At 47.1% G+C, this 24,921-nt stretch overlaps 1 protein-coding gene and 2 pseudogenes across 13 annotated transcripts in view; 1 reads left to right on the top strand and 2 right to left on the bottom strand.

Annotated features, from left to right (window-relative positions):
- CACNA1A (calcium voltage-gated channel subunit alpha1 A) overlaps nucleotides 1–24,921 on the bottom strand; it is a 502,477-nt gene that overhangs the window by 11,404 nt on the left and 466,152 nt on the right. For all 13 annotated transcript variants that reach the window (XM_063931156.1, XM_063931144.1, XM_063931146.1 and 10 more), the window contains one exon: nucleotides 17,662–17,860. In XM_063931156.1, coding sequence (XP_063787226.1) covers nucleotides 17,662–17,860 — 199 coding nt within the window. The remainder of the gene's footprint in view (nucleotides 1–17,661; nucleotides 17,861–24,921) is intronic.
- LOC134937471 (5S ribosomal RNA) lies at nucleotides 7,717–7,834 on the bottom strand (annotated as a pseudogene).
- LOC134937470 (5S ribosomal RNA) lies at nucleotides 10,122–10,239 on the top strand (annotated as a pseudogene).

Here is a 24,921-nt window from a genome sequence, read left to right as displayed (position 1 = left end):
TAGGCTGGGACCTTGGTTTCAGTATATTGTGGCGCTGGGTGTGTGCTGGCATACTCTCTATCTGTCTCTCCAAAGGGCCTTATTGTGGGTCAGTCCCCATATTTATTTATCCCAGTGTGTGTGGGGGTGTCAGTACGTGTGTGTCGACATGTCTGAAGCGGAAGGCTCGTCTAGGGAGGATGCAGAGCAGATGGTGGTGGTGTCTCCGTCGGCACAGCTGACACCTTATTGGGTAGACATGTGGAATGTTTTGAATGCTAATGTGGCTTTATTACATAAGAGATTGGACAAAGCAGAGTCCAAAGACAAGCAGGTAATTAACCCATGGCTTTTACTGTGTCCTAGGACCCTTCAGGGTCCCATAAACGTCCCTTTACCCAGTTAGCAGACACTGATACCGACACGGATTCTGACTCCAGTGTCGACTAGGATGATGCAAGGTTGCACCCATGAGTCGCGAAAGTATTCAATATATGATTATTGCAATAAAAGATGTTTTGCATATCACAGAGGACTCCTCTGTCCCTGACACGAGGGTCTGCATGTTTAAAGAAAAGTAATCTAACTCATCTCATGAGCTGACCGTTTTATTTAAAAAGCTTGGGAGACTCCTGACATTAGACTGCAGGTTCCCAAGAGAATTATTATGTCGTATCCTTTCCCCTCAAAGGACAGGTTACGGTGGGAATCCTCACCCACGCTGGACAAGGCCTTAACGCGCTGGTCCAAAAAGGTAGCACTACCGTCCCCTGATACGGCGGCCCTATAGGATCCTGCGGATCGTAGGCAGGAATCTTCCTTAAAATCAATTTATGCGACTACGGGAGCCCTATTCAGACCTGCAGTAGCGTCGGCATGGGTAGGTAGCGCAATTACAGCTTGGGCTGATAACTTGTCATCTGACATTGACACCCCACATAAAGATAGTATGGTGTTGACCTTAGGTCACATCAAGGACGCAGCACTATATATGAGAGTGGCTGCGAGAGATATTGGGCTTTTGGGTTCAAGAGCTAATGCCATGGCAGGTTCTGCTAGTAGGTCCCTGCGGACCCGTCAATGGACAGGTGATGCTGACTCAAAGAGACATATTGAGGCTTTACCTTACAAGGGTGAAGTTTTATTTGGGGAGGGCCTCGCGGACCTGGTTTCCACAGCTACCGCGGGTAAGTCATCTTTTTTGCCTTACGTTCCCCCGCAGCAAAAGGAAACACCCCAATAACAGATGCAGTCCTTTCGGTCGCGTAAGTTCAGAAAGGGGCGTGGCTTTCTTTCCTCGCCAGTGGTTGAGGTAGATGAAAAAGAACACCGGCTACGGCTAGTTTACAGGAAAAATGTCCTCCCCGGCCTCTACCAAATCAATCAAAGAGGTGCTTCCACACCGATTTTCAAATAGGCCTTGCCAGCTACTTCCCCGGAGAGGAAAATAGTTTTGGCTGCCATACTAAAGCTGGGTCAACAGCAAGTGATAGTTCCCCTAGTACAACAGGGAAAAGGGTTTTATTCAACCCTATTTGTGGTCCCAAAGCCGGATGGCTCAGTCAGACCAATTCTGAATCTAAAATCCCTAAACCTATATTTAAAGAGGTTCAAATTCAAGATGGAATCTCTCAGGGCAAGAATATCCAGCCTGGAAAGGGGGGGATTTTATGGTGTCACTAGACATAAAGGATGCATACCTTCATGTCCCCATATATCCTCCTCATCGGGCGTACCTAAGATTCGCTGTACAGGATTGTCAATACCAGTTCAGACGTTGCCGTTTGGGCTTTCCACGGCCTGAGAATTTTCACCAAGGTAATGGCGGAAATGATGGTGCTCCTGCGCAAGCAAGGGCTCACAAGTATCACATACTAGGACGATCTCCTGATAAAAGCGAGTTCAAGGGAACAGTTATTAAAAAGCGTGTCTCTCTCCCTGAGAGTACTACAACAGCACAGCTGGATTCTAAATCTACCAAAGTAGCAGTTGGTTCCGACAACTCGGCTGTCTTTTTTGGGCATGATTCTGGATGCGGAAAAACAAAGTTTTTTTTTCTCCCAGTGGAAAAAGCCCAGGAACTCCAGAACATGATCAGAGACCTGTTAAAGCCAAAAAGAGTGTCAGTTCATCAATGCACTCGAGTATTGAGAAAGATGGTGGCGGCCTACAAGGCCATTCCATTCGGCAGGTTCCATGCAAGGAATTTTCAGGATCCCATCTGCAGATACATCGGAAGATACCCTGTCCCCCAGGGCCAGGGTCTCTCTCCTGTGGTGGCTCCAGAGTACTCCTCTTCTAGAGGGTCGCAGGTTCGGCATTCAAGATTGGTTCTTGTGACCACGGACGCGAGCCTCCGAGGATGGGGAGCAGTCACACAGGGAAACAATTTTCAGGGAATATGGGCAAGCCAGGAGGCTTGTCTACACATCAATGTGCTGGAATTAAGGGCCATATGCAACGGCCTCCGCCAGGCGGAGAATCTTCTTCGCAGCCTACCGGTTCTGATACAGTCAGACAACATCACAGCCGGGGCGCATGTAAACCGCCAGGGCAGGACAAAAAGCAGAGCAGCAATGGCAGAAGCCACCAGGATTCTTCGCTGGGCGGAAAATCATGTAAGCGCTCTGTCAGTGATCTTCATTCCGGGAGTAGACAACTGGGAAGCAGACTTCCTCAGCAGACACGATCTCCATCCAGGAGAGTGGGGACAAATAGACATGATGGCGTCACGCCTCAACAGAAAGCTTCGGACGTATTGTTCCGGGTCAAGGGACCCTCAGACAGTGGCAGTGGTCGCCCTGGTGACACCGTGGGTGTTTCAGTCGGTCTCTGTGTTCCCTCCACTTCCTCTCATCTCAAGGATATTAAGAATCATAAGACAAACAAGCGTGCAGACAATACTCGTTGTTCCTCGAAGGGCCGGGTATTCAGATCTTCAGGATATGCTCTCAGAAGATCCGTGGCCTCTTCCTCTCAGGGAGGACCTGTTACTACAGGGGACCTGTGTGTTCCAAGACTTACCGCGGTTACGTTTGACGGCATGGCGGTTGAACACCAAATCCTAGCTAGGAAAGGTATTCCGGATGAAGTCGTCCCTACTCTTATTACAGCTAGGAAGGAGGTTACGGCGAAACACGATCACCGTATATGGAGGAAATATGTGTCTTGGTGTGAAGCCAAGAATGCCCTACGGATGATTTTCAACTGGGTAGTTTTCTCCATTTTCTGCAGTCAGGTGTGGATATGGGCCTGAAGTTTGGCTCCATTAAGGTGCAGATTTCAGCCTTACCTATATTCTTTCAGAAGGATTTGGCTTCTCTCCCAGAAGTCCAGACTTTTGTAAAGGGAGTGTTGCACATCCAACCTCCTTTTGTGCCTCCGGTGGCACCGTGGGACCTTAACGTGGTGTTACAGTTCCTTAAATCACACTGATTTGAACCTCTTCAAACAGTTGAATTGAAGTTTCTCACTTGGAAAGAGGTCATGGTATTGGCCTTGGCATCTGCAAGGCGGGAGTCCGAATTGGCTGCTTTGTCTTACAAGAGCCCCTATCTGATTTTCTCTGACGTCCTAGTGGATGCTGGGAACTCCGTAAGGACCAGGGGGAATAGACGGGCTCCGCAGGAGACTGGGCACTCTAAAAGAAAGATTAGGTACTATCTGGTGTGCACTGGCTCCTCCCTCTATGCCCCTCCTCCAGACCTCAGTTAGAATCTGTGCCCGGCCAGAGCTGGGTGCTCCTAGTGGGCTCTCCTGAGCTTGGTAGAAAGAAAGTATTTATTAGGTTTTTTATTTTCAGTGAGATCTGCTGGCAACAGACTCACTGCTTCGTGGGACTGAGGGGAGAGAAGCAAACCTACCTGCGTGCAGCTAGCTTGTGCTTCTTAGGCTACTGGACACCATTAGCTCCAGAGGGTTCGAACACAGGGCCCGACCTCGATCGTCCGTTCCCGGAGCCGCGCCGCCGCCCCCCTTGCAGAGCCAGAAGACAGAAGAGAAGGAGATGAAATCGGCGGCAGAAGACTCCGGTCTTCATTAAGGTAGCGCACAGCACTGCAGCTGTGCGCCATTGCTCCCACTGCACACCACACACTCCGGTCACTGTAGGGTGCAGGGCGCTGGGGGGGGGGGGGGGGGGGGCGCCCTGGGCAGCAATAAGATTACCTTTTGGCACAGTATGCACATAATACAGTCTGGAAAACTGTATATGTGCAAAAAAAACCGCCATTAAGATATACAAAACGCCGAAGAAGCCCGCCGCTGAGAGGGCGGGGCCTTCTTCCTCAGCACACCAGCGCCATTTTCTCTTCACAGCTCCGCTGGAAGGACGCTCCCCAGGCTCTCCCCTGCAGTATCCTGTACACGAAGGGTAAAAAAGAGAGGGGAGGCACATAAATGTAGGCGCAAATAAGATAATAAGCAGCTATTGGGGAAAATCACTCAGTATAATGAAAATCCCTGTGTTATATAGCGCTGTGGTGTGTGCTGGCATACTCTCTCTCTGTCTCCCCAAAGGACTTTGTGGGGTCCTGTCCTCAGTCAGAGCATTCCCTGTGTGTGTGCGGTGTGTCGGTACGGCTGTGTCGACATGTTTGATGAGGAAGATTACGTGGAGGCGGAGCAAGGGCAGATAAGTGTGGTGTCGCCCCCGACGGGGCTGACACCGGATTGGATGGATATGTGGAAGGTCTTAACAGACAGTGTCAACTCCTTACATAAAAGGTTCGATGACGCAGCAGCCTTGGGACAGCCGGGATCTCAGCCCGCGCCTGCCCAGGCGTCTCAGAGGCCATCAGGGGCTCATAAACGTCCGCTAGCTCAGATGGTAGACACAGATGTCGACACGGAGTCTGACTCCAGTGTAGATGAGGATGAGACAAATGCACAGTCTACAAAAGCCATCCGATGCATGATTACTGCAATGAAAAATGTATTGCACATTTCTGATATTAACCCGGTTACCACCAAGAAGGGCATTATGTTTGGGGAGAAAAAGCAGCCAGTGACTTTTCCTCCATCTGATGAATGAAATGAATTGTGTGAGGAAGCGTGGAGTTCCCCCGATAAGAAACTAGTGATTTCTAAGAGGTTACTGATGGCGTACCCTTTCCCGCCAACGGACAGGTTACGTTGGGAAACATCCCCTAGGGTGGACAAGGCGCTCACACGCTTATCAAAAAAGGTGGCACTGCCGTCTCAGGATACGGCCGCCTTAAAGGAGCCTGCGGATAGAAAGCAGGAAGCTATCCTGAAGTCTGTGTATACACATTCAGGTACTATACTGAGACCTGCTATTGCTTCAGCATGGATGTGTAGTGCTGCAGCCGCATGGTCTGATTCCCTGTCAGACAACATTGATTCCCTCGACAGGGATACTATTTTGCTAACCATAGAACATATAAAAGACGACGTCTTATATATGCGGGATGCACAGAGGGACATTTGCCTGCTGGCATCTAGAATTAATGCAATGTCCATTTCTGCCAGGAGAGTATTATGGACTCGGCAGTGGACAGGTGATGCTGATTCTAAAAGACACATGGAGGTTTTGCCTTATAAGGATGAGGAATTGTTTGGGGACGGTCTCTCGGACCTCGTATCCACGGCAACAGCCGGGAAGTCAACTTTTTTACCTCAGGTTCCCTCACAGCCTAAGAAAGCACCGTATTATCATGTACAGTCCTTTCGGCCTCAGAAAGGCAAGCGGATCAGAGGCGCATCCTTTCTGCCCAGAGGCAGGGGTAGAGGAAAGAAGCTGCACCAGGCAGCCAGTTCCCAGGAACAAAAATCCTCCCCCGCTTCCTCTAAGTCCACCGCATGACGCTGGGGCTCCACAGGCGGAGCCAGGTGCGGTGGGGGCGCGTCTCCGAAACTTCAGCAACCGGTGGGTTCGCTCACAAGTGGATCTCTGGGCTGTACAAATTGTATCTCAGGGATACCAGCTGGAGTTCGAGGCGACTCCCCCTCGCCGTTACCTCAAATCAGCCTTGCCAGCTGCTCCCAGGGAAAGGGAGGTAGTAATGGCGGCAATTCACAAGCTGTACCTCCAGCAGGTGATAATCAAGGTTCCCCTCCTTCAACAGGGACGGGGTTACTATTCCACAATGTTTGTGGTACCGAAACCAGACGGGTCGATGAGACCCATTCTGAATTTAAAATCCTTGAACACTTATATAAGGAAGTGGAAAATGGAATGACACAGCGCCACTTGTGGGGTGGGTTCTCAGTATAGTATATAAAAAAACAGAATTGCTGATAAAAACACACGTAACCTCTCTGGAAGGTGTCTGCCAACCCTTAAGAACGCAGTACTGGTACAGTACTGCTGGGAAATGTATAGAAATGGGGGGAATAAGGGTACCGGCGACTAGTGTTGTTTAAAATGCAATAGTTAAAAATACTTAATAATAGATTTTAAAAGCCAAAAGATATGTAATAATACAAGCGAGCTTTAATATCACATAAAAGCGTGTTACAACATAAAACGTACTCCAGAATATTAATAAAAGCATAAAAACATAAACATAAAAGGTCTTTGTAAAAAGGTAAGGAAGTTTTTGACTTAACTCTTTAAAAATAGGCAAGGGAGTCACCACAGGGAGCCCAACGCGTTTCGTCACAACTGACTTCTTCAAAGGGTAAGGACAGAATGAAGCTATGTGCCTATTTATACCCCTGATGGACTGGCTCAGGGTTGGTGATGTCATAATTAGTCACATGACAAAATCGAAAATGTGCAAGATACAGATCATTGAGGACACTCTGTTGGGACATAATCTCAGGCTAAGGGTGATACCATGAGGGTGTAGAACATAAAACGAGTGGTTTTAGGGCTAAAATGACAATAGGAGAGTCATAAACTGTAAAAATGTCTTAATTCGCGGCACTTCCGCCCCGCTTCCGGTGACGGAGGAGACGCGTCACGTGTCTCCGGGTATTTCCGCCCCACTTCCGGTTTCGTCCATGCGCATGCGCCGGCCGCGCTGGTCGCGCACTGCGCATGTGTCCACAGGCTTTCCAGTCAGTGTAGTTTTCTCTCCAGGTCTCCATGTTGTAAAAGTCCCTCCTGGTGAGTGCTGCGGTGGCCATATTGGTGGTGACAGACTCCATAGGATATACAGGAAGAGCGGTGGCCATCTTTGGGGAGTCCTTGGAGACATATATTCACAGTTCATCGGTAACCATGACAACGGATACATAAAAGGGAGCAATAAAAGAAGAAGATATGGTGAAGATTATGCAGTGGATTACTTTGTTATAGTTTAATCCTGCTTGGATCCAATAAATGTTATAGGAGGAGATAATTTTAGCTTAGTAGAAAAAATGGAGAAAGTGCTAATAAAAATACTTTGGTATTGGAGCGACACACATATTTCAATGTGACACACACATAACATATTATATGGATTGTGACATCCTAAGTAAAATCATAGGTGATATCAGGAGTTTTAAGTGCCAGGTGAGTGGAAGAGGGGTGGTTGCTTTGGTTGTAACCCCCTGACGATATCGAAAGATAAGGAGCGAGGGGGGGTGTGGGGTGGGGTGGGGGTGGGGGGGGGGTTGGATGGGGAGACCAAGTGAAGTAGATGCAGAAGCACTGTGTGAGTGATGTGAGGGTGTAAGCTCCGAAAATTCAGAAGTGTTACAGCCTGTAAGTGAGTCGTGTAGGTATCAACCTGGTTAAAGACATGTGGTAATGGATGGATCACTGGTTAGCTCGACGTTATTTGTCAGTCTTTACAGTACCTGGTCTTCCCAGGGAGTCCCCTCCCTGGTACTGGTCAGGCCCAGACACTGCTTAGCTTCCAAGATCGGACGAGATTGGGCGTGCCAGTGCGGTTTGACTGTACACGAATGGTAAACATCTTATTACTAGGAACCCGGTCGCAAAATCACACACGTGACTCGAGAGGTGTAGTATTTTAATATAGCGTGACATAGATTCCCCTGGGGTAGGGGTGGTGTGTGGGTGGTGGAGGTGGGGGAAGGGGGGGGGGGTGTAGCGATGCAAGAGACAAAAGTGGCAACCGAAGAAGAGGAAGTAATGGAGGATACAGCACCTCATAGGAAGGGTGCGATTTCATAGCTCTCGTTCAGGCCCGTTGGTTGCAGGGTCCGTAACTGGAAAATCCAGTACATCTCCCTTCTCGAGAGTTTGTTCGCGAGATCACCTCCTCTCTCTCCCAAACGCACATGTTCAATCGCCTTAAATGTGAGGTCCTCGGGGTTGGAGTTATGCTGTGATGTGAAATGTCTGGGAACATTATGGCTTTCCACCTTATTCTTAATGCTCCTTATGTGTTCCTGGATTCTCATTTTTAAGGGTCTTTTGGTCTTGCCCACGTATTTCTTTTTGCAAGAACATTCCAGTAGGTAGATCACGGACGTGGTGTTACAGTTCATGAATTCCTTAATGGTGTACTGTTTCTTGTCCTCCATGTCGCTAAAGGTTCTCCTATTCGGATGTAAGAATTTGCATATATTACATTTCCCACACTTATAGGAACCCACACATTTGGGCATTATGTTGTTCTTGGTGGACTTCTCCTTCAATAGGCTGGGTGCAAGATGGTCCTTCAGGTTTCTAGATTTCTTGAAGATGATAACTGGTTCAGACGGTAGAATGTCTTTGAGTACAGGGTCCATGAGAAGAATGTTCCAGTGATTCCTGAGTGAATTCCTGATAGTTTTCTCGTGTTGGTTATAGGTGGTGATGAAGGCGACCTTCAGTTGGTCATCACAGTCCTTTGGATTCGTACAGTTCCTCTTTATCCTCGAGATACAGGAATACACTGTTTCCCAGCGTATTTAAAAACTCATTAAAAGATTTGACTGTGCCATTCCAAATGATTAGAATATCGTCAATGTAACGGTTAAATACGCTGGGAAACAATGATCTGAACTTGACCTTCACCTCAAACACCAACGTTAGATCGGTCGAATACCTGGACCTGATTTTAATTGGTGAAAACGGAGGCGTTACCACAAAGAACTACATCAAGGAGGTGGACATGAACAGCTACCTGCACTATCGAAGCAACCACCTCCGGAAGTGGAAGGATAACATCCCGGCTTCACAGTTCTCGAGGATAAAGAGGAACTGTACGAATCCAAAGGACTGTGATGACCAACTGAAGGTCTACAGCAAGAGGTTCCAGGATAAAGAATACCCGGGGCCCATTCTGGAGCAAGCACTGGAGAAAACAAGAAACGTGGCCAGAGAAGACCTCCTGAAGTACAAAGCAAGAGACGCCAAGAAAGATCCGATCGCCTTCATCACCACCTATAACCAACACGAGAAAACTATCAGGAATTCACTCAGGAATCACTGGAACATTCTTCTCATGGACTCTGTACTCAAAGACATTCTACCGTCTGAACCAGTTATCATCTTCAAGAAATCTAGAAACCTGAAGGACCATCTTGCACCCAGCCTATTGAAGGAGAAGTCCACCAAGAACAACATAATGCCCAAATGTGTGGGTTCCTATAAGTGTGGGAAATGTAATATATGCAAATTCTTACATCCGAATAGGAGAACCTTTAGCGACATGGAGGACAAGAAACAGTATACCATTAAGGAATTCATGAACTGTAACACCACGTCCGTGATCTACCTACTGGAATGTTCTTGCAAAAAGAAATACGTGGACAAGACCAAAAGACCCTTAAAAATGAGAATCCAGGAACACATAAGGAGCATTAAGAATAAGGTGGAAAGCCATAATGTTCCCAGACATTTCACATCACAGCATAACTCCAACCCCGAGGACCTCACATTTAAGGCGATTGAACATGTGCGTTTGGGAGAGAGAGGAGGTGATCTCGCGAACAAACTCTCGAGAAGGGAGATGTACTGGATTTTCCAGTTACGGACCCTGCAACCAACGGGCCTGAACGAGAGCTATGAAATCGCACCCTTCCTATGAGGTGCTGTATCCTCCATTACTTCCTCTTCTTCGGTTGCCACTTTTGTCTCTTGCATCGCTACACCCCCCTTCCCCTTCCCCCACCTCCACCACCCACACACCACCCCTACCCCAGGGGAATCTATGTCACGCTATATTAAAATACTAAACCTCTCGAGTCACGTGTGTGATTTTGCGACCGGGTTCCTGGTAATAAGATGTTTACCATTCGTGTACAGTCAAACCGCACTGGCACGCCCAATCTCGTCCGATCTTGGAAGCTAAGCAGTGTCTGGGCCTGACCAGTACCAGGGAGGGGACTCCCTGGGAAGACCAGGTACTGTAAAGACTGACAAATAACGTCGAGCTAACCAGTGATCCATCCATTACCACATGTCTTTAACCAGGTTGATACCTACACGACTCACTTACAGGCTGTAACACTTCTGAATTTTCGGAGCTTACACCCTCACATCACTCACACAGTGCTTCTGCATCTACTTCACTTGGTCTCCCCATCCAACCCCACCCCCACCCCACCCCACACCCCCCCTCGCTCCTTATCTTTCGATATCGTCAGGGGGTTACAACCAAAGCAACCACCCCTCTTCCACTCACCTGGCACTTAAAACTCCTGATATCACCTATGATTTTACTTAGGATGTCACAATCCATATAATATGTTATGTGTGTGTCACATTGAAATATGTGTGTCGCTCCAATACCAAAGTATTTTTATTAGCACTTTCTCCATTTTTTCTACTAAGCTAAAATTATCTCCTCTTATAACATTTATTGGATCCAAGCAGGATTAAACTATAACAAAGTAATCCACTGCATAATCTTCACCATATCTTCTTCTTTTATTGCTCCCTTTTATGTATCCGTTGTCATGGTTACCGATGAACTGTGAATATATGTCTCCAAGGACTCCCCAAAGATGGCCACCGCTCTTCCTGTATATCCTATGGAGTCTGTCACCACCAATATGGCCGCCGCAGCACTCACCAGGAGGGACATTTACAACATGGAGACCTGGAGAGAAAACTACACTGACTGGAAAGCCTGTGGACACATGCGCAGTGCGCGACCAGCGCGGCCGGCGCATGCGCATGGACGAAACCGGAAGTGGGGCGGAAATACCCGGAGACACGTGACGCGTCTCCTCCGTCACCGGAAGCGGGGCGGAAGTGCCGCGAATTAAGACATTTTTACAGTTTATGACTCTCCTATTGTCATTTTAGCCCTAAAACCACTCGTTTTATGTTCTACACCCTCATGGTATCACCCTTAGCCTGAGATTATGTCCCAACAGAGTGTCCTCAATGATCTGTATCTTGCACATTTTCGATTTTGTCATGTGACTAATTATGACATCACCAACCCTGAGCCAGTCCATCAGGGGTATAAATAGGCACATAGCTTCATTCTGTCCTTACCCTTTGAAGAAGTCAGTTGTGACGAAACGCGTTGTGCTCCCTGTGGTGACTCCCTTGCCTATTTTTAAAGAGTTAAGTCAAAAACTTCCTTACCTTTTTACAAAGACCTTTTATGTTTATGTTTTTATGCTTTTATTAATATTCTGGAGTACGTTTTATGTTGTAACACGCTTTTATGTGATATTAAAGCTCGCTAGTATTATTACATATCTTTTGGCTTTTAAAATCTATTATTAAGTATTTTTAACTATTGCATTTTAAACAACACTAGTCGCCGGTACCCTTATTCCCCCCATTTCTACTTATATAAGGAAGTTCAAGTTCAAAATGGAATCGCTCAGGGCGGTTATTGCAAGCCTGGAAGAGGGGGATTTTATGGTGTCGCTGGACATCAAGGATGCTTACTTGCATGTCCCCGTTTACCCACCTCACCAGGAGTACCTCAGGTTTGTGGTACAGGATTGTCATTACCAATTCCAGACGTTGCCGTTTGGTCTGTCCACGGCACCGAGAGTATTTACCAAGGTAATGGCCGAAATGATGATACTCCTTCGGAAGAAGGGAGTTATAATTATCCCGTACTTGGACGATCTCCTTATAAAGGCGAGGTCCAGAGAGCAGTTGCTAGTCAGCGTAGCACTTTCTCGGGAAGTGTTGCAACAGCACGGCTGGATTCTGAATATCCCAAAGTCGCAGCTGATTCCTGCGACGCGTCTGCTCTTCCTGGGCATGATTCTGGACACAGAACAGAAGAAGGTGTTTCTCCCGGTGGAGAAGGCCCAGGAATTGTCATCTCTGGTCAGGGACCTCCTGAAACCAAAACAGGTGTCGGTGCATCACTGCACGCGAGTCCTGGGAAAGATGGTGGCTTCTTACGAAGCAATTCCCTTCGGCAGGTTCCATGCAAGGATCTTTCAGTGGGATCTGTTAGACAAATGGTCCGGATCGCATCTTCAGATGCATCGGTTGATCACCCTGTCCCCAAGGGCCAGGGTGTCTCTGCTGTGGTGGCTGCAGAGTGCTCATCTTCTCGAGGGCCGCAGATTCGGCATACAGGACTGGGTCCTGGTGACCAGGGATGCAAGCCTCCGAGGATGGGGAGCAGTCACTCAGGGAAGGAACTTCCAAGGACAGTGGTCAAGTCAGGAGACTTCACTACACATAAATATACTGGAACTAAGGGCCATTTACAACGCCCTGAGTCAAGCAGAGCCCCTGCTTCAAAACCAACCAGTGCTCATTCAATCAGACAACATCACGGCGGTCGCCCATGTAAACCGCCAGGGCGGCACAAGACGCAGGATGGCGATGGCAGAAGCCACAAGGATTCTCCGATGGGCGGAAAATCACGTGCTAGCACTGTCAGCAGTGTTCATTCCGGGAGTGGACAACTGGGAAGCAGACTTCCTCAGCAGGCACGACCTCCACCCGGGAGAGTGGGGACTTCATCCAGAAGTCTTCACGCAGATTGTAAACCGTTGGGAACGGCCACAGGTGGACATGATGGCGTCCCGCCTCAACAAAAAGCTAAAAAAAATATTGCGCCAGGTCAAGGGACCCTCAGGCGATAGCTGTGGACGCACTAGTGACACCGTGGGTGTACCAGTCGGTTTATGTGTTGCTTCCTCTTCCTCTCATACCCAAGGTACTGAGGATAGTAAGAAAGAGAGGAGTAAGAACTATACTCATCGTTCCGGATTGGCCAAGAAGAACTTGGTACCCAGAACTACAAGAAATGATCTCAGAGGACCCATGGCCTCTGCCTCTCAGACAGGACCTGTTACAGCAGGGGCCCTGTCTGTTCCAAGACTTACCGCGGCTGCGTTTGACGGCATGGCGGTTGAACGCCGGATCCTAGCGGAAAAGGGCATTCCGGATGAAGTGATTCCTACGCTGATAAAGGCTAGGAAAGACGTGACAGCACAACATTATCACTGTATATGGCGAAAATATGTTGCTTGGTGTGAGGCCAGGAAGGCCCCTACAGAGGAATTCCAGCTGGGTCGATTCCTGCACTTCCTACAGTCAGGAGTGACTATGGGCCTAAAATAAGGATCCATAAAGGTCCAGATTTCGGCCCTATCTATTTTCTTTCAAAAAGAACTGGCTTCACTGCCTGAAGTTCAGACGTTTGTTAAGGGAGTGCTGCATATTTAGCCCCCTTTTGTGCCTCCAGTGGCACCTTGGGATCTTAACGTTGTGTTGGATTTCCTGAAATCCCACTGGTTTGAGCCACTTAGGACCGTGGAGCTAAAATATCTCACGTGGAAAGTGGTCATGCTATTGGCCTTAGCTTCGGCTAGGCGTGTGTCAGAATTGGCGGCTTTGTCATGTAAAAGCCCTTATCTGATCTTCCATATGGACAGGGCAGAATTGAGGACTCGTCCCCAATTTCTCCCTAAGGTGGTATCAGCGTTTCATTTGAACCAACTTATTGTGGTGCCTGCGGCTACTCGGGACTTGGAGGACTCCAAGTTACTAGATGTAGTCAGGGCTTTGAAAATCTATGTAGCCAGGATGGCTGGAGTCAGGAAAACTGACTCGCTGTTTATCCTGCATGCACCCAACAAGCTGGGTGCTCCTGCTTCAAAGCAAACTATTGCGCGCTGGATCTGTAACACGATTCAGCAAGCTCATTCTGCGGCAGGATTGCCGCATCCTAAATCAGTAAAAGCCCATTCCACAAGGAAGGTGGGCTCTTCTTGGGCGGCTGCCCGAGGGGTCTCGGCTTTACAGCTTTTCCGAGCTGCTACTTGGTCGGGTTCAAACACATTTGCTAAGTTCTACAAGTTTGATACCCTGGCTGAGGAGAACCTTGCCTTTGCTCATTCGGTGCTGCAGAGTCATCCGCACTCTCCCGCCCGTTTGGGAGCTTTGGTATAATCCCCATGGTCCTTACGGAGTTCCCAGCATCCACTAGGACGTCAGAGAAAATAAGAATTTACTCACTGGTAATTCTATTTCTCGAAGTCCGTAGTGGATGCTGGGCACCCGTCCCAAGTGCGGACTCTCTGCAATACATGTATATAGTTATTGCTTAACTAAAGGGTTATTGTTATGAGCCATCTGTTACTGAGGCTCAGTTGTTGTTCATACTGTTAACTGGGTATGGTTATCACAAGTTGTACGGTGTGATTGGTGTGGCTGGTATGAGTCTTACCCTGGATTCCAAATCCTTTCCTTGTTGTGTCAGCTCTTCCGGACACAGTTTCCTTAACTGAGGTCTGGAGGAGGGGCATAGAGGGAGGAGCCAGTGCACACCAGATAGTACCTAATCTTTCTTTTAGAGTGCCCAGTCTCCTGCGGAGCCCGTCTATTCCCCATGGTCCTTACGGAGTTCCCAGCATCCACTACGGACTACGAGAAATAGAATTACCGGTGAGTAAATTCTTATTTTCCACTCAATTTCTGCCTAAGGTGGTTTCGTCATTTCATATGAACCAACCTATTGTGGTGCCTGTGGCTACGGGTGCCTTGGAGGATTCCAAGTCCCTTGATGTAGTCGGGGCCTTAAAGATTTATATAGCCAGAACGGCTAGGGTTAGGAAAACAGAAGCACTGTTTTGTCCTGTATGCAGCCAACAAGGTTGGCGCTCCTGCTTCTAAGCAGACTATTGCTCGCTGGATCTGCAACACGATTCCGCAGACTCATTCTACGGCTGGATTGCCAGTTCCAAAATTCGGTAAAGGCCCATTCCACTAGGAAGGTGGGCTCTTCTTGGGCGGTTGCCCGAGGCGTCTCGGCATTACAGCTTTGCCGAGCTGCTACTTGGTCGGGTTCAAACACTTTTGCAAAATTCTACAACTTTGATACCCTGGCTGATGAGGACCTCATGTTTTCTCAATCGGTGCTGCAGAGTCATCCGCACTCTCCCGCCAGGTCTGGAGCTTTGGTATAAACCCCATGGTCCTTACGGAGTCCCCAGCATCCTCTAGGACGTAAGAGAAAATAAGATTTTAAAACTACCGGTAAATCTTTTTCTCCTAGTCCGTAGAGGATGCTTGGCGCCCGTCCCAGTGCGGACAAATTCTGCAAGACTTGTATATAGTTGTTGCTTACATAAGGGTTATGTTACAGTTGAGATCAGTCTCTGGCTGATGCTGTTTTGTTCATGCTGTTAACTGGTTTAGTATATACCATGTTGTACGGTGTGTATGGTGTGGGCTGGTATGTATCTCGCCCTTAGATTAACAAAAATCCTTTCCTCGTACTGTCAGTCTCCTCTGGGCATAGTCCTAACTGAGGTCTGGAGGAGGTGCATAGAGGGAGGAGCCAGTGCACACCCATTCTAAAGTCTTAAAGTGCCCATGTCTCCTGCGGAGCCGTCTATACCCTATGGTCCTTACGGAGTCCCCAGCATCCTCTATGGACTAGGAGAAAAAGATTTACCGGTAGGTTTAAAATCTTATTATTTAGCCTTTGGATTTTTGAGACCCAAGTGCATGATTTTGCATTTTCTGGCATTAAACTGTAATTGCCACACTCTTTACCATTCCTCTAGTCTACCTAGATCCTCAATCATTTGGTTTACCCCACCTGGTGTGTATACCCTGTTGCATACCTTTGTGTCATCTGCAAAAAGACATACTTTCCCTTTAATGCCATTTGCAATGTCACCAATAAAGATATTAAAAAGCACTGGTCCGTATTTGTTTTGTTTTCTCTTGAAAAATTAAGAGCTGTCTGTTTATTAATATCTGCATATGTCTATGTATGTCCATTTGGCTCTTGTTGAATACATAAAGAGTAAAAAAAAAAAAAAAAAGCACTGGTCCAAGAGCAGATCCCTGGGGTACTCCACTGGTAACCTTTCCCTCCTGTGAATGCACTCCATTTACCACAACTCTCTGTTTTCTATCCTGCAACCAAGATCTTATCCATTCAATAATCCTAGTATCCAATCCCAAACTTCCAAGTTTATTTAGCAGTCTGCGATGTGGAACAGTGTCAAAAGCCTTACTAAAGTCTAGATAAGCTATATCCACGGCTCCACCTTTATCCATCACTTAAGTCACACAGTCAAAAAAGTCAATAAGATTTGTTTGACATGATCTCCCCCCAGTGAATCCATGCTGTTTGGGATCCTGTAAATTGCTGGATTTGAGATAATCTACAACTCTTTCTTTTAAGAGTGTTTCCATTAATTTCCCTACTACTGATCTAGCTCAGATATTGGTGCCTACAATTTCCCGAAAAACTGTCCGATTGTCAGGCCGACCCAAAAAATTCTGACCGTGTGTACCTAGCTTTACTCCCATACATTACTAGATTTTCATTCCAACCAGCCAGAATGGACAGATAATTGTATAGTGTGTCTCCAGTTTGAGATTACAATATATACAGTGAAACAGAATAGTTGACCAGCAAAAGCTCTGGCAATTGGGCAAAATAAATAGATACTGTGAATGAGTGTTTAAGTGATTATAGTGATGCACCCAGACAAAAGTAATTTCAATAGCTGAGACATGTTATGTCCTAAGGAAAAGCTAAACAGGAACCAGACAGTCGGAGCTGCAAATATGAAAGGTGGGTACACACTATACAATTATCTGTCAGACCATCCATCCAATCTGGCTGACTGGAATGTGAATCAGGTAATGTATGAGAGCAAATGACAATCAACCATTTGCTCCCAAACAGTGGAAAATGGAAAAAAATGATCATGCTGACAAATTGGTTAAATCAAATGGACGACCATTATTGTAAATTTTCCATTGTTTGGGAGGAAATGGTTGATTGTCATTTGCTTGCATATATTACCTGATTTACATTCCAAACAATAATATTGGACAGATGGTCTGACAGATATTTGTAAAGTGTGTACCCAAGATTAATGTCTGTTTTTAAGTTGTTTGTTTTGTCTTGTCCTTGATCTCCAATTATCTTAATAATTAACAATAAACATTGTTTTAAATAGTTACAAATTCAAAAACAAGGTAGGTGAGTGCCCCACAAAGAGAATACTTTCTTCTTCTTCATGCTTTAGTAATTTATACTCTTTTACTCTTCAGGGAGCACCCCCACAAACAAAAAATACATATCATACGCGCCGTACCGAGTATACATGATTAGTGGACATACCTATCCTTCCTTTACTAATTAAACATTTTCTGATTTGTTTAAGATACCAGGGATTCGGTCCTCCCTACACCCCTACCCCGCCGCTTGCTGGGTCCTGCCCCCCCCCGCGCAAATATGCAAACGCATCGCACAACGGCATTTCATGCTGAATTAGGCCCACAGTGCATTAGATCATTATCAGCCATGTTGAAAATTAGGTCAGAGAATGGTCTGCAGTCTGTCAGCCTGTGTACAGATGACTTTTGCTAACCTGATTCCAGATCAACGTAGCGTGTTAGGGATCGCTCGGACACCCGATGTCCCCGCTCTCTTCTGCGCTGGTTCCCATGACGAGGACCTTCATCCGGAGTGACCCTCTCCAACGAGTATTCATTTAGTCGGATGCCTTTCGACCGGGAATGACCAAGCATAGAAGTTGAGCGCTTCATTGGGCTCCCATCCGTAATGGTCTGCAAATGGGGTGTAAAGCAATGGTGAGCACCTGTGTCCACATTATAGAACTAGCTTATACTTAAACACATTCAAGGCAATCTATGTAAACTCAGGAGAAAAAAAAGAATAAGGAAGTGGTGGCTTTTACAAACAGTGATAAATCCAATATTATACTGATATTTACTTATATTATATTTGACCTAATTAACCAGCAGTAAAGGAAAATACCTATGTTGTAAGGTTCCTGATGACTTATTAAACTAGACACTGACAATGTTGTGAGCTACAAGCAACGCTGTAACTGGTTAGCGCACGTTCACACTGGAAAGTGTTAGAATTTCACATGTCCTGCTTTCAGTGCAGGCAAACAACAGTTAGGCAGCAATTGTATCATCTCTTTGACAAGCACTAAAATTTGGACAAATAATTGGGCTTCGGTGTTGAGACCTTGAAAATGATCCTCCAGCCTGCATGGTTTCATCACTCGGCACAACATATGGGGGGTCATTCCGAGTTGTTCGCTCGGTAAAAATCTTCGCATCGCAGCGATTTTCCGCTTAATGCGCATGCGCAATGTCCGCACTGCGACTGCACCAAGTAAATTTGCTATGCAGTTAGGATTTTTACTCACGGCTTTTTCTTCGTTCTGGCGATCGTAATGTGATTGACAGGAAATGGGTGTTACTGGGCGGAAACAGGCCGTTTTATGGGCGTGTGGGAAAAAACGCTACAGTTTCCGGAAAAAACGCAGGAGTGGCTGGAGAAACGGGGGAGTGTCTGGGCGAACGCTGGGTGTTTGTGACGTCAAACCAGGAACGACAAGCACTGAACTGATCGCAGATGCCGAGTAAGTCTGGAGCTACTCAGAAACTGCTACGAGGTGTGTAATCGCAATATTGCGAATACATCGTTCGCAATTTTAAGATGCTAAGATTCACTCCCAGTAGGCGGCGGCTTAGCATGAGCAAATCTGCTAAAATCCGCTTGCGAGCGAACAACTCGGAATGACCCCCATGGTAAATCTCTTTACAAAAACTTTCACATACTCTGCACATTTAATAAAATGTGGATTTCTGCCTACCAATAGTGTCTCGTCAAATACATACTTGCCAGTTTGTTAGTGTCAGGTCTGGACTGTTTGCTTATGAAAACCAAGACCGTCACTGGTGCAGTGTATGAAGTGCAGTGTATGTGGCTACAAACTTACAACTAAACCTTACTGTGCTGAGGACACAGACCTTGCCCATGGCCCTCCCATTGAGGCTATGAGCACCAATCATAAAACAGGATCCAGTTACATACACCTCCCAATAGGGATACATGCAGAAATTGACATAAGTCTCTCCATGTCTTAGACTGCCTTACACACTCCACCAAACCAGGTCCAACAATATATTCCCTGATGCTCCACTTCCCAAGGCCTCACCCTCCCATCCATATTGTTCCCTGGAGTTCCCTTTTGTACTTTGACCTTGGAGGCTCACACTCATTATGTTGCCTGGTAGACCCAAGCAGGAACATATGGACACTCAGACACCAACTGCCCACACTCCTTTGGGAATGAAGTCCATGCCCTTCTCTCACGCCCTCTCATCTACCCCTTAACTCCTGTCCCTCACACCTTCTTCACTCCTTTTCCCTTCTCTTTCAAGCATGCTCTTGTCACACCCATCATTAAGAAACCTTCTCTTGACCCAGACTCTCTAACTACCACCCTGTATCTCTAGTTTCCCTCTTTACCTCAATATCTTGAGAGATTTGTCTATAGCTATCTCACCTCTTAACTGTTTTCCCACTCCCTCCTTGACCCGCTCCAGTTTGGTTTCCACATCCTTATCTCCACAAAAGCTGCCCTCACTAAGGTCACTAATAATCTTCTTATTTCTAAATCAAAGGACCTGTTATCTCTACACATCCTCTTGGATCTATCTGCAGCATTTGATATTGTGGACCACCTGTACCTCATTCAGACATTCAAGTCCTTCAGTCTCAACAAATCTGTCCTTACTAACTGCTGTACTTTTCAGCCTTCTAGTCTGAACCACCCCACCCCCTTCCCTCTACCAGTCAGTGTTCCCCAAGTCTCTGTTCTTGGCTCTTATCTCTTCTATTTTTACACCGCTTCCATTGGTGATCTCATCAGCTCCTTTGGCCTCTTGTGCTCCCTTTATGCGGATGACACTCAAATCTACATCTCCAACCCAGAACTCTCTCCCACTGTCCTCTCTCGTGTCTCTTTCATTCTGCTATCTCCTCTTGGATGTCCCACAGATTTTTCAAATATGTCTAAAACCAAACTTACTGTGTTCCCTTCATTGAGGATTTCATCCTCTCACTATGTGTTCACAGCACTCCACTCACTTCTTTCCCTCAAGTCCACTGCTTGGGCATCATCTTCGACTCCTCCCTCACCTTTACAACATTTGTAGAGTGAGACCTTTCCCCACCATAGAAAACACCAAGACTCTCCTTTATGCAGGTGTCATTTCTCCTCTAGATTATTGCAATCTCTCTGGCGTTTCTCTCACTCGTCTCTTCTCAATGTCATGAACGTCGGCACCCAACTCATTTATCTCTCCTGTCACTTTGTCGGCATTCCCCGTTTTCATATTTACTTACTGGCTCTCCATACACCACATAATTCAGTTAAAACTCCTCACCCTCATATAAAGTCTGCAGTTGCTCCATTCCCTCCTACGTTTTCCACCTTTTGCTGACAATTCCTCCCGTCATTTTCACTCCTCCACTGACTGCTGCCACATCTTTGCTCTGATCACCTCCTCTCATTCCTGTAAGTAAGATTTCTCTGTGCTTTCCCGATGCTCTGCAACCTGCTTTTGGCCTCCACATCTTCAAAAAAGCCATCAAGACTCACTACTTTACACAAGTTTAGCATCAATCATAACTCTCTACTCAGTACCCCTGACAGTCCACCTACCCTCTCTTCCAGTTCACCCTACTAGTTACTTCCATTCCTCATAGATTGCAAGCCCTTCTGGGCAGGGCCTTCTCTATCATTCTCCAAGCACTATTCCTATCACCATTGTACATATGTTCGCTATTCTTCCCTCTGGTGATCCTGTCTGTGTGCCTGCTTTGTAGTTACAGGCTAATCGTTTACTGTTTGCTCCCTTCTCCCCAGTGTGTGAACCATTATTGCTTGCTTCATGCCTTAGTGAGTCTCTCTGTCTTCCCCTTCACCCCAGCCATTGTTTGCAGTGTTCCTACAGTTGGAGGTAATGCACAGTATAAACATAGTGTGACCCCACAGTGGGAGTAGCCAGGCAGTACAGCTACAGTTATAATAGGTAAATAGATACACCAGATCTGTTTGCTTCTTGATGACGGTCTGCTCCTCACTTGGGACAGCTGCAGTCCGGAACAGTTTTTCTATTGATTTTCATGTTTGAGCATTATTAGTTTCACTAGTGGCTAGTCCGTTTACAGTCGGAATAAGCACTGCTCATGTTTTTGCAATGCAGATGGTTTAGCAAACTAGTTTCGGACTAGGGTATGAAGGGCCCATCAGGAGTATGCAGCATTAGGGCACATGCTTGAGGCCCATGGTCCTGCTCCACCAAGTAACTGATATTCTAATAGAGTAACAATGTATTAATAGAGTACACTGTCTGGAGCCTGACTTGCAAGGGAGGTAAAAGGGCCCTCAGGCAGCGGAACCCACCAGAGATTTCTATTGGTCCCCAGTGGACCAGTACGACACTGAAGATTAACTTAAAAGTCAAACCAATTGCTCAACCTCACTTCCTGTCTGAAAGAATAAAAGGAAGCTATCTTGTACTTCAGTTATTGTGTAATTACAAGTCTTACCCCTATTCAGGTCAGGAGACAGCCTGTTACAATACCAAAGCCGGAATCCCGTCCCCTTTACAGGGACTATTCCCACTATTCCTGCAAGGGGATTAGCTGTGCTCGCCCACCTCACCAGGCATCTAAAAGCCGGGATCCCAGCATTGGTATGGTGACCGGCAGTCTCCTGACCACCAGTCATGCATACCCAACCCAGGAGAAGCCAATAAAAGCATAATTCAAAACAATAAACATGTTCATACACTGTCCTTGCCTCCTGCACGTCCCTGGGAATAGTTATTGCTTGTTGAGGCCCCAGGGGAAGCAACTAATGTGGGATCCCTGCCGCAATCTTTCTCAGGGCACTGAGATCGCCACCACATACCCCTGCTTTGGGGCCAGATAATGTTATTTTGTGGCAGGGGCAACAAAGTAATTAGGCCCCTGCTGTGTGGGGGACCTGGGACTAGATTTCTGGTTGCCTCATCAGTAATATGGCTCTGCCTAGTTCCTTTTTTATTCAGCCTAATACTGAATGTCACAATCATGGAAAAAATAAGAATTTACTTACCGATAATTCTATTTCTCGTAGTCCGTAGTGGATGCTGGGGACTCCGTCAGGACCATGGGGAATAGCGGCTCCGCAGGAGACAGGGCACAAAAATAAAGCTTTAGGATTAGGTGGTGTGTACTGGCTCCTCCCCCTATGACCCTCCTCCAAGCCTCAGTTAGGATACTGTGCCCGGACGAGCGTACACAATAAGGAAGTATATTGAATCCCGGGTAAGACTCATACCAGCCACACCAATCACACCGTATAACTTGTGATCTGAACCCAGTTAACAGTATGACAAACGTAGGAGCCTCTGAACAGACGGCTCACAACAATAACAACCCGAATTTGTTTGTAACAATAACTATGTACAAGTATTGCAGACAATCCGCACTTGGGATGGGCGCCCAGCATCCACTACGGACTACGAGAAATAGAATTATCGGTAAGTAAATTCTTATTTTCTCTAACGTCCTAAGTGGATGCTGGGGACTCCGTCAGGACCATGGGGATTATACCAAAGCTCCCAAACGGGCGGGAGAGTGCGGATGACTCTGCAGCACCGAATGAGAGAACTCAAGGTCCTCCTCAGCCAGGGTATCAAATTTATAGAATTTTGCAAACGTGTTTGCCCCTGACCAAGTAGCAGCTCGGCAGAGTTGTAATGCCGAGACCCCCCGGGCAGCCGCCCAGGATGAGCCCACTTTCCTTGTGGAATGGGCCTTGACAGATTTAGGTTGTGGCAAGCCTGCCACAGGATGTGCAAGTTGAATTGTGCTACAAATCCAACTAGCAATCGTCTGCTTAGAAGCAGGAGCACCCATCTTGTTGGGTGCATACAATATAAACAGTGAGTCAGACTTTCTGACTCCCGCCGTTCTTGAAATATATATTTTCAATGCCCGGACCATGTCCAACAACTTGGAATCCTCCAAATCGTTAGTAGCCGCCGGCACCACAATAGGCTGGTTCAGGTGAAACGCTGACACCACCTTAGGCAGAAAATGAGGACGCGTCCGCAGTTCTGCCCTGTCCGTATGGAAAATCAGATATGGGCTCTTATATGATAAAGCCGCCAATTCTGATACTCTCCTGGCTGAAGCCAGGGCCAGTAGCATGGTTACTTTCCATGTAAGATACTTCAACTCCACCGATTTGAGCGGCTCAAACCAATGGGATTTGAGAAAATCCAAGACTACATTAAGATCCCACGGTGCCACTGGGGGCACAACCGGGGGCTGTATATGTAGTACTCCTTTTACAAAAGTCTGGACTTCAGGAACTGAAGCCAATTCTTTCTGGAAGAAAATCGACAGGGCCGAAATTTGAACCTTAATGGACCCCAATTTGAGGCCCATAGACAATCCTGTTTGCAGGAAATGTAGGAATCGACCCAGTTGAAATTCCTCCGTGGGGGCCTTCCTGGCCTCACACCACGCAACATATTTTCTCCAAATGCGGTGATAATGTTGTGCAGTCACCTCCTTCCTGGCTTTTACCAGTGTAGGAATGACCTCTTCCGGAATGCCTTTTTCCCTTAGAATTCGGCGTTCAACCGCCATGCCGTCAAACGCAGCCGCGGTAAGTCTTGGAATAGACACGGTCCCTGCTGAAGCAGGTCCCGTCTTAGAGGTAGAGGCCACGGATCCTCCGTGAGCATCTCTTGAAGTTCCGGGTACCAAGTTCTTCTTGGCCAATCCGGAGCCACTAGTATCGTTCTTACTCCCTTTTGCCGTATAATTCTCAGTACTTTTGGTATGAGAGGCAGAGGAGGGAACACATACACTGACTGGAACACCCACGGTGTTACCAGAGCGTCCACAGCTATTGCCTGAGGGTCTCTTGACCTGGCGCAATACCTGTCCAGTTTTTTGTTGAGGCGGGACGCCATCATATCCACCATTGGTTTTTCCCAACGGTTCACAATCATGTGGAAGACTTCTGGATGAAGTCCCCACTCTCCCGGGTGTAGATCGTGTCTGCTGAGGAAGTCTGCTTCCCAGTTGTCCACTCCCGGAATGAATACTGCTGACAGTGCTATCACATGATCTTCCGCCCAGCGAAGAATCCTTGCAGCTTCTGCCATTGCTGTCCTGCTTCTTGTGCCGCCCTGTCTGTTTACGTGGGCGACTGCCGTGATGTTGTCCGACTGGATCAACACCGGCTGACCCTGAAGCAGGGGTTTTGCCAGACTTAGAGCATTGTAAATCGCTCTTAGCTCCAGTATATTTATGTGAAGAGACATCTCCAGGCTTGACCATACTCCCTGGAAGTTTCTTCCCTGTGTGACCGCTCCCCAGCCTCTCAGACTGGCATCCGTGGTCACCAGGACCCAGTCCTGTATGCCGAATCTGCGGCCCTCTAACAGATGAGCACTCTGCAACCGCCACAGAAGAGACACCCTTGTCCGTGGCGATAAGGTTATCCGCTGATGCATCTGCAGATGTGATCCGGACCATTTGTCCAGCAGATCCCACTGAAAAGTTCGTGCGTGGAATCTGCCGAATGGAATCGCTTCGTAAGAAGCCACCATCTTTCCCAGGACTCTTGTGCATTGATGCACAGACACGTTCCCTGGTTTTAGGAGGTTCCTGACAAGTTCGGATAACTCCCTGGCTTTCTCCTCCGGAAGAAACACCTTTTTCTGAACCGTGTCCAGAATCATTCCCAGGAACAGCAGACGTGTCGTCGGGGTCAACTGAGATTTTGGAAAATTCA

This window comes from Pseudophryne corroboree, chromosome 6 (genome assembly GCF_028390025.1).
Source record: "Pseudophryne corroboree isolate aPseCor3 chromosome 6, aPseCor3.hap2, whole genome shotgun sequence".
NCBI lineage: Eukaryota > Metazoa > Chordata > Amphibia > Anura > Myobatrachidae > Pseudophryne > Pseudophryne corroboree.
The sequence above is the reverse complement of the archived record's forward strand: the minus strand, read 5'-3'. Positions and strand labels throughout refer to the sequence as shown.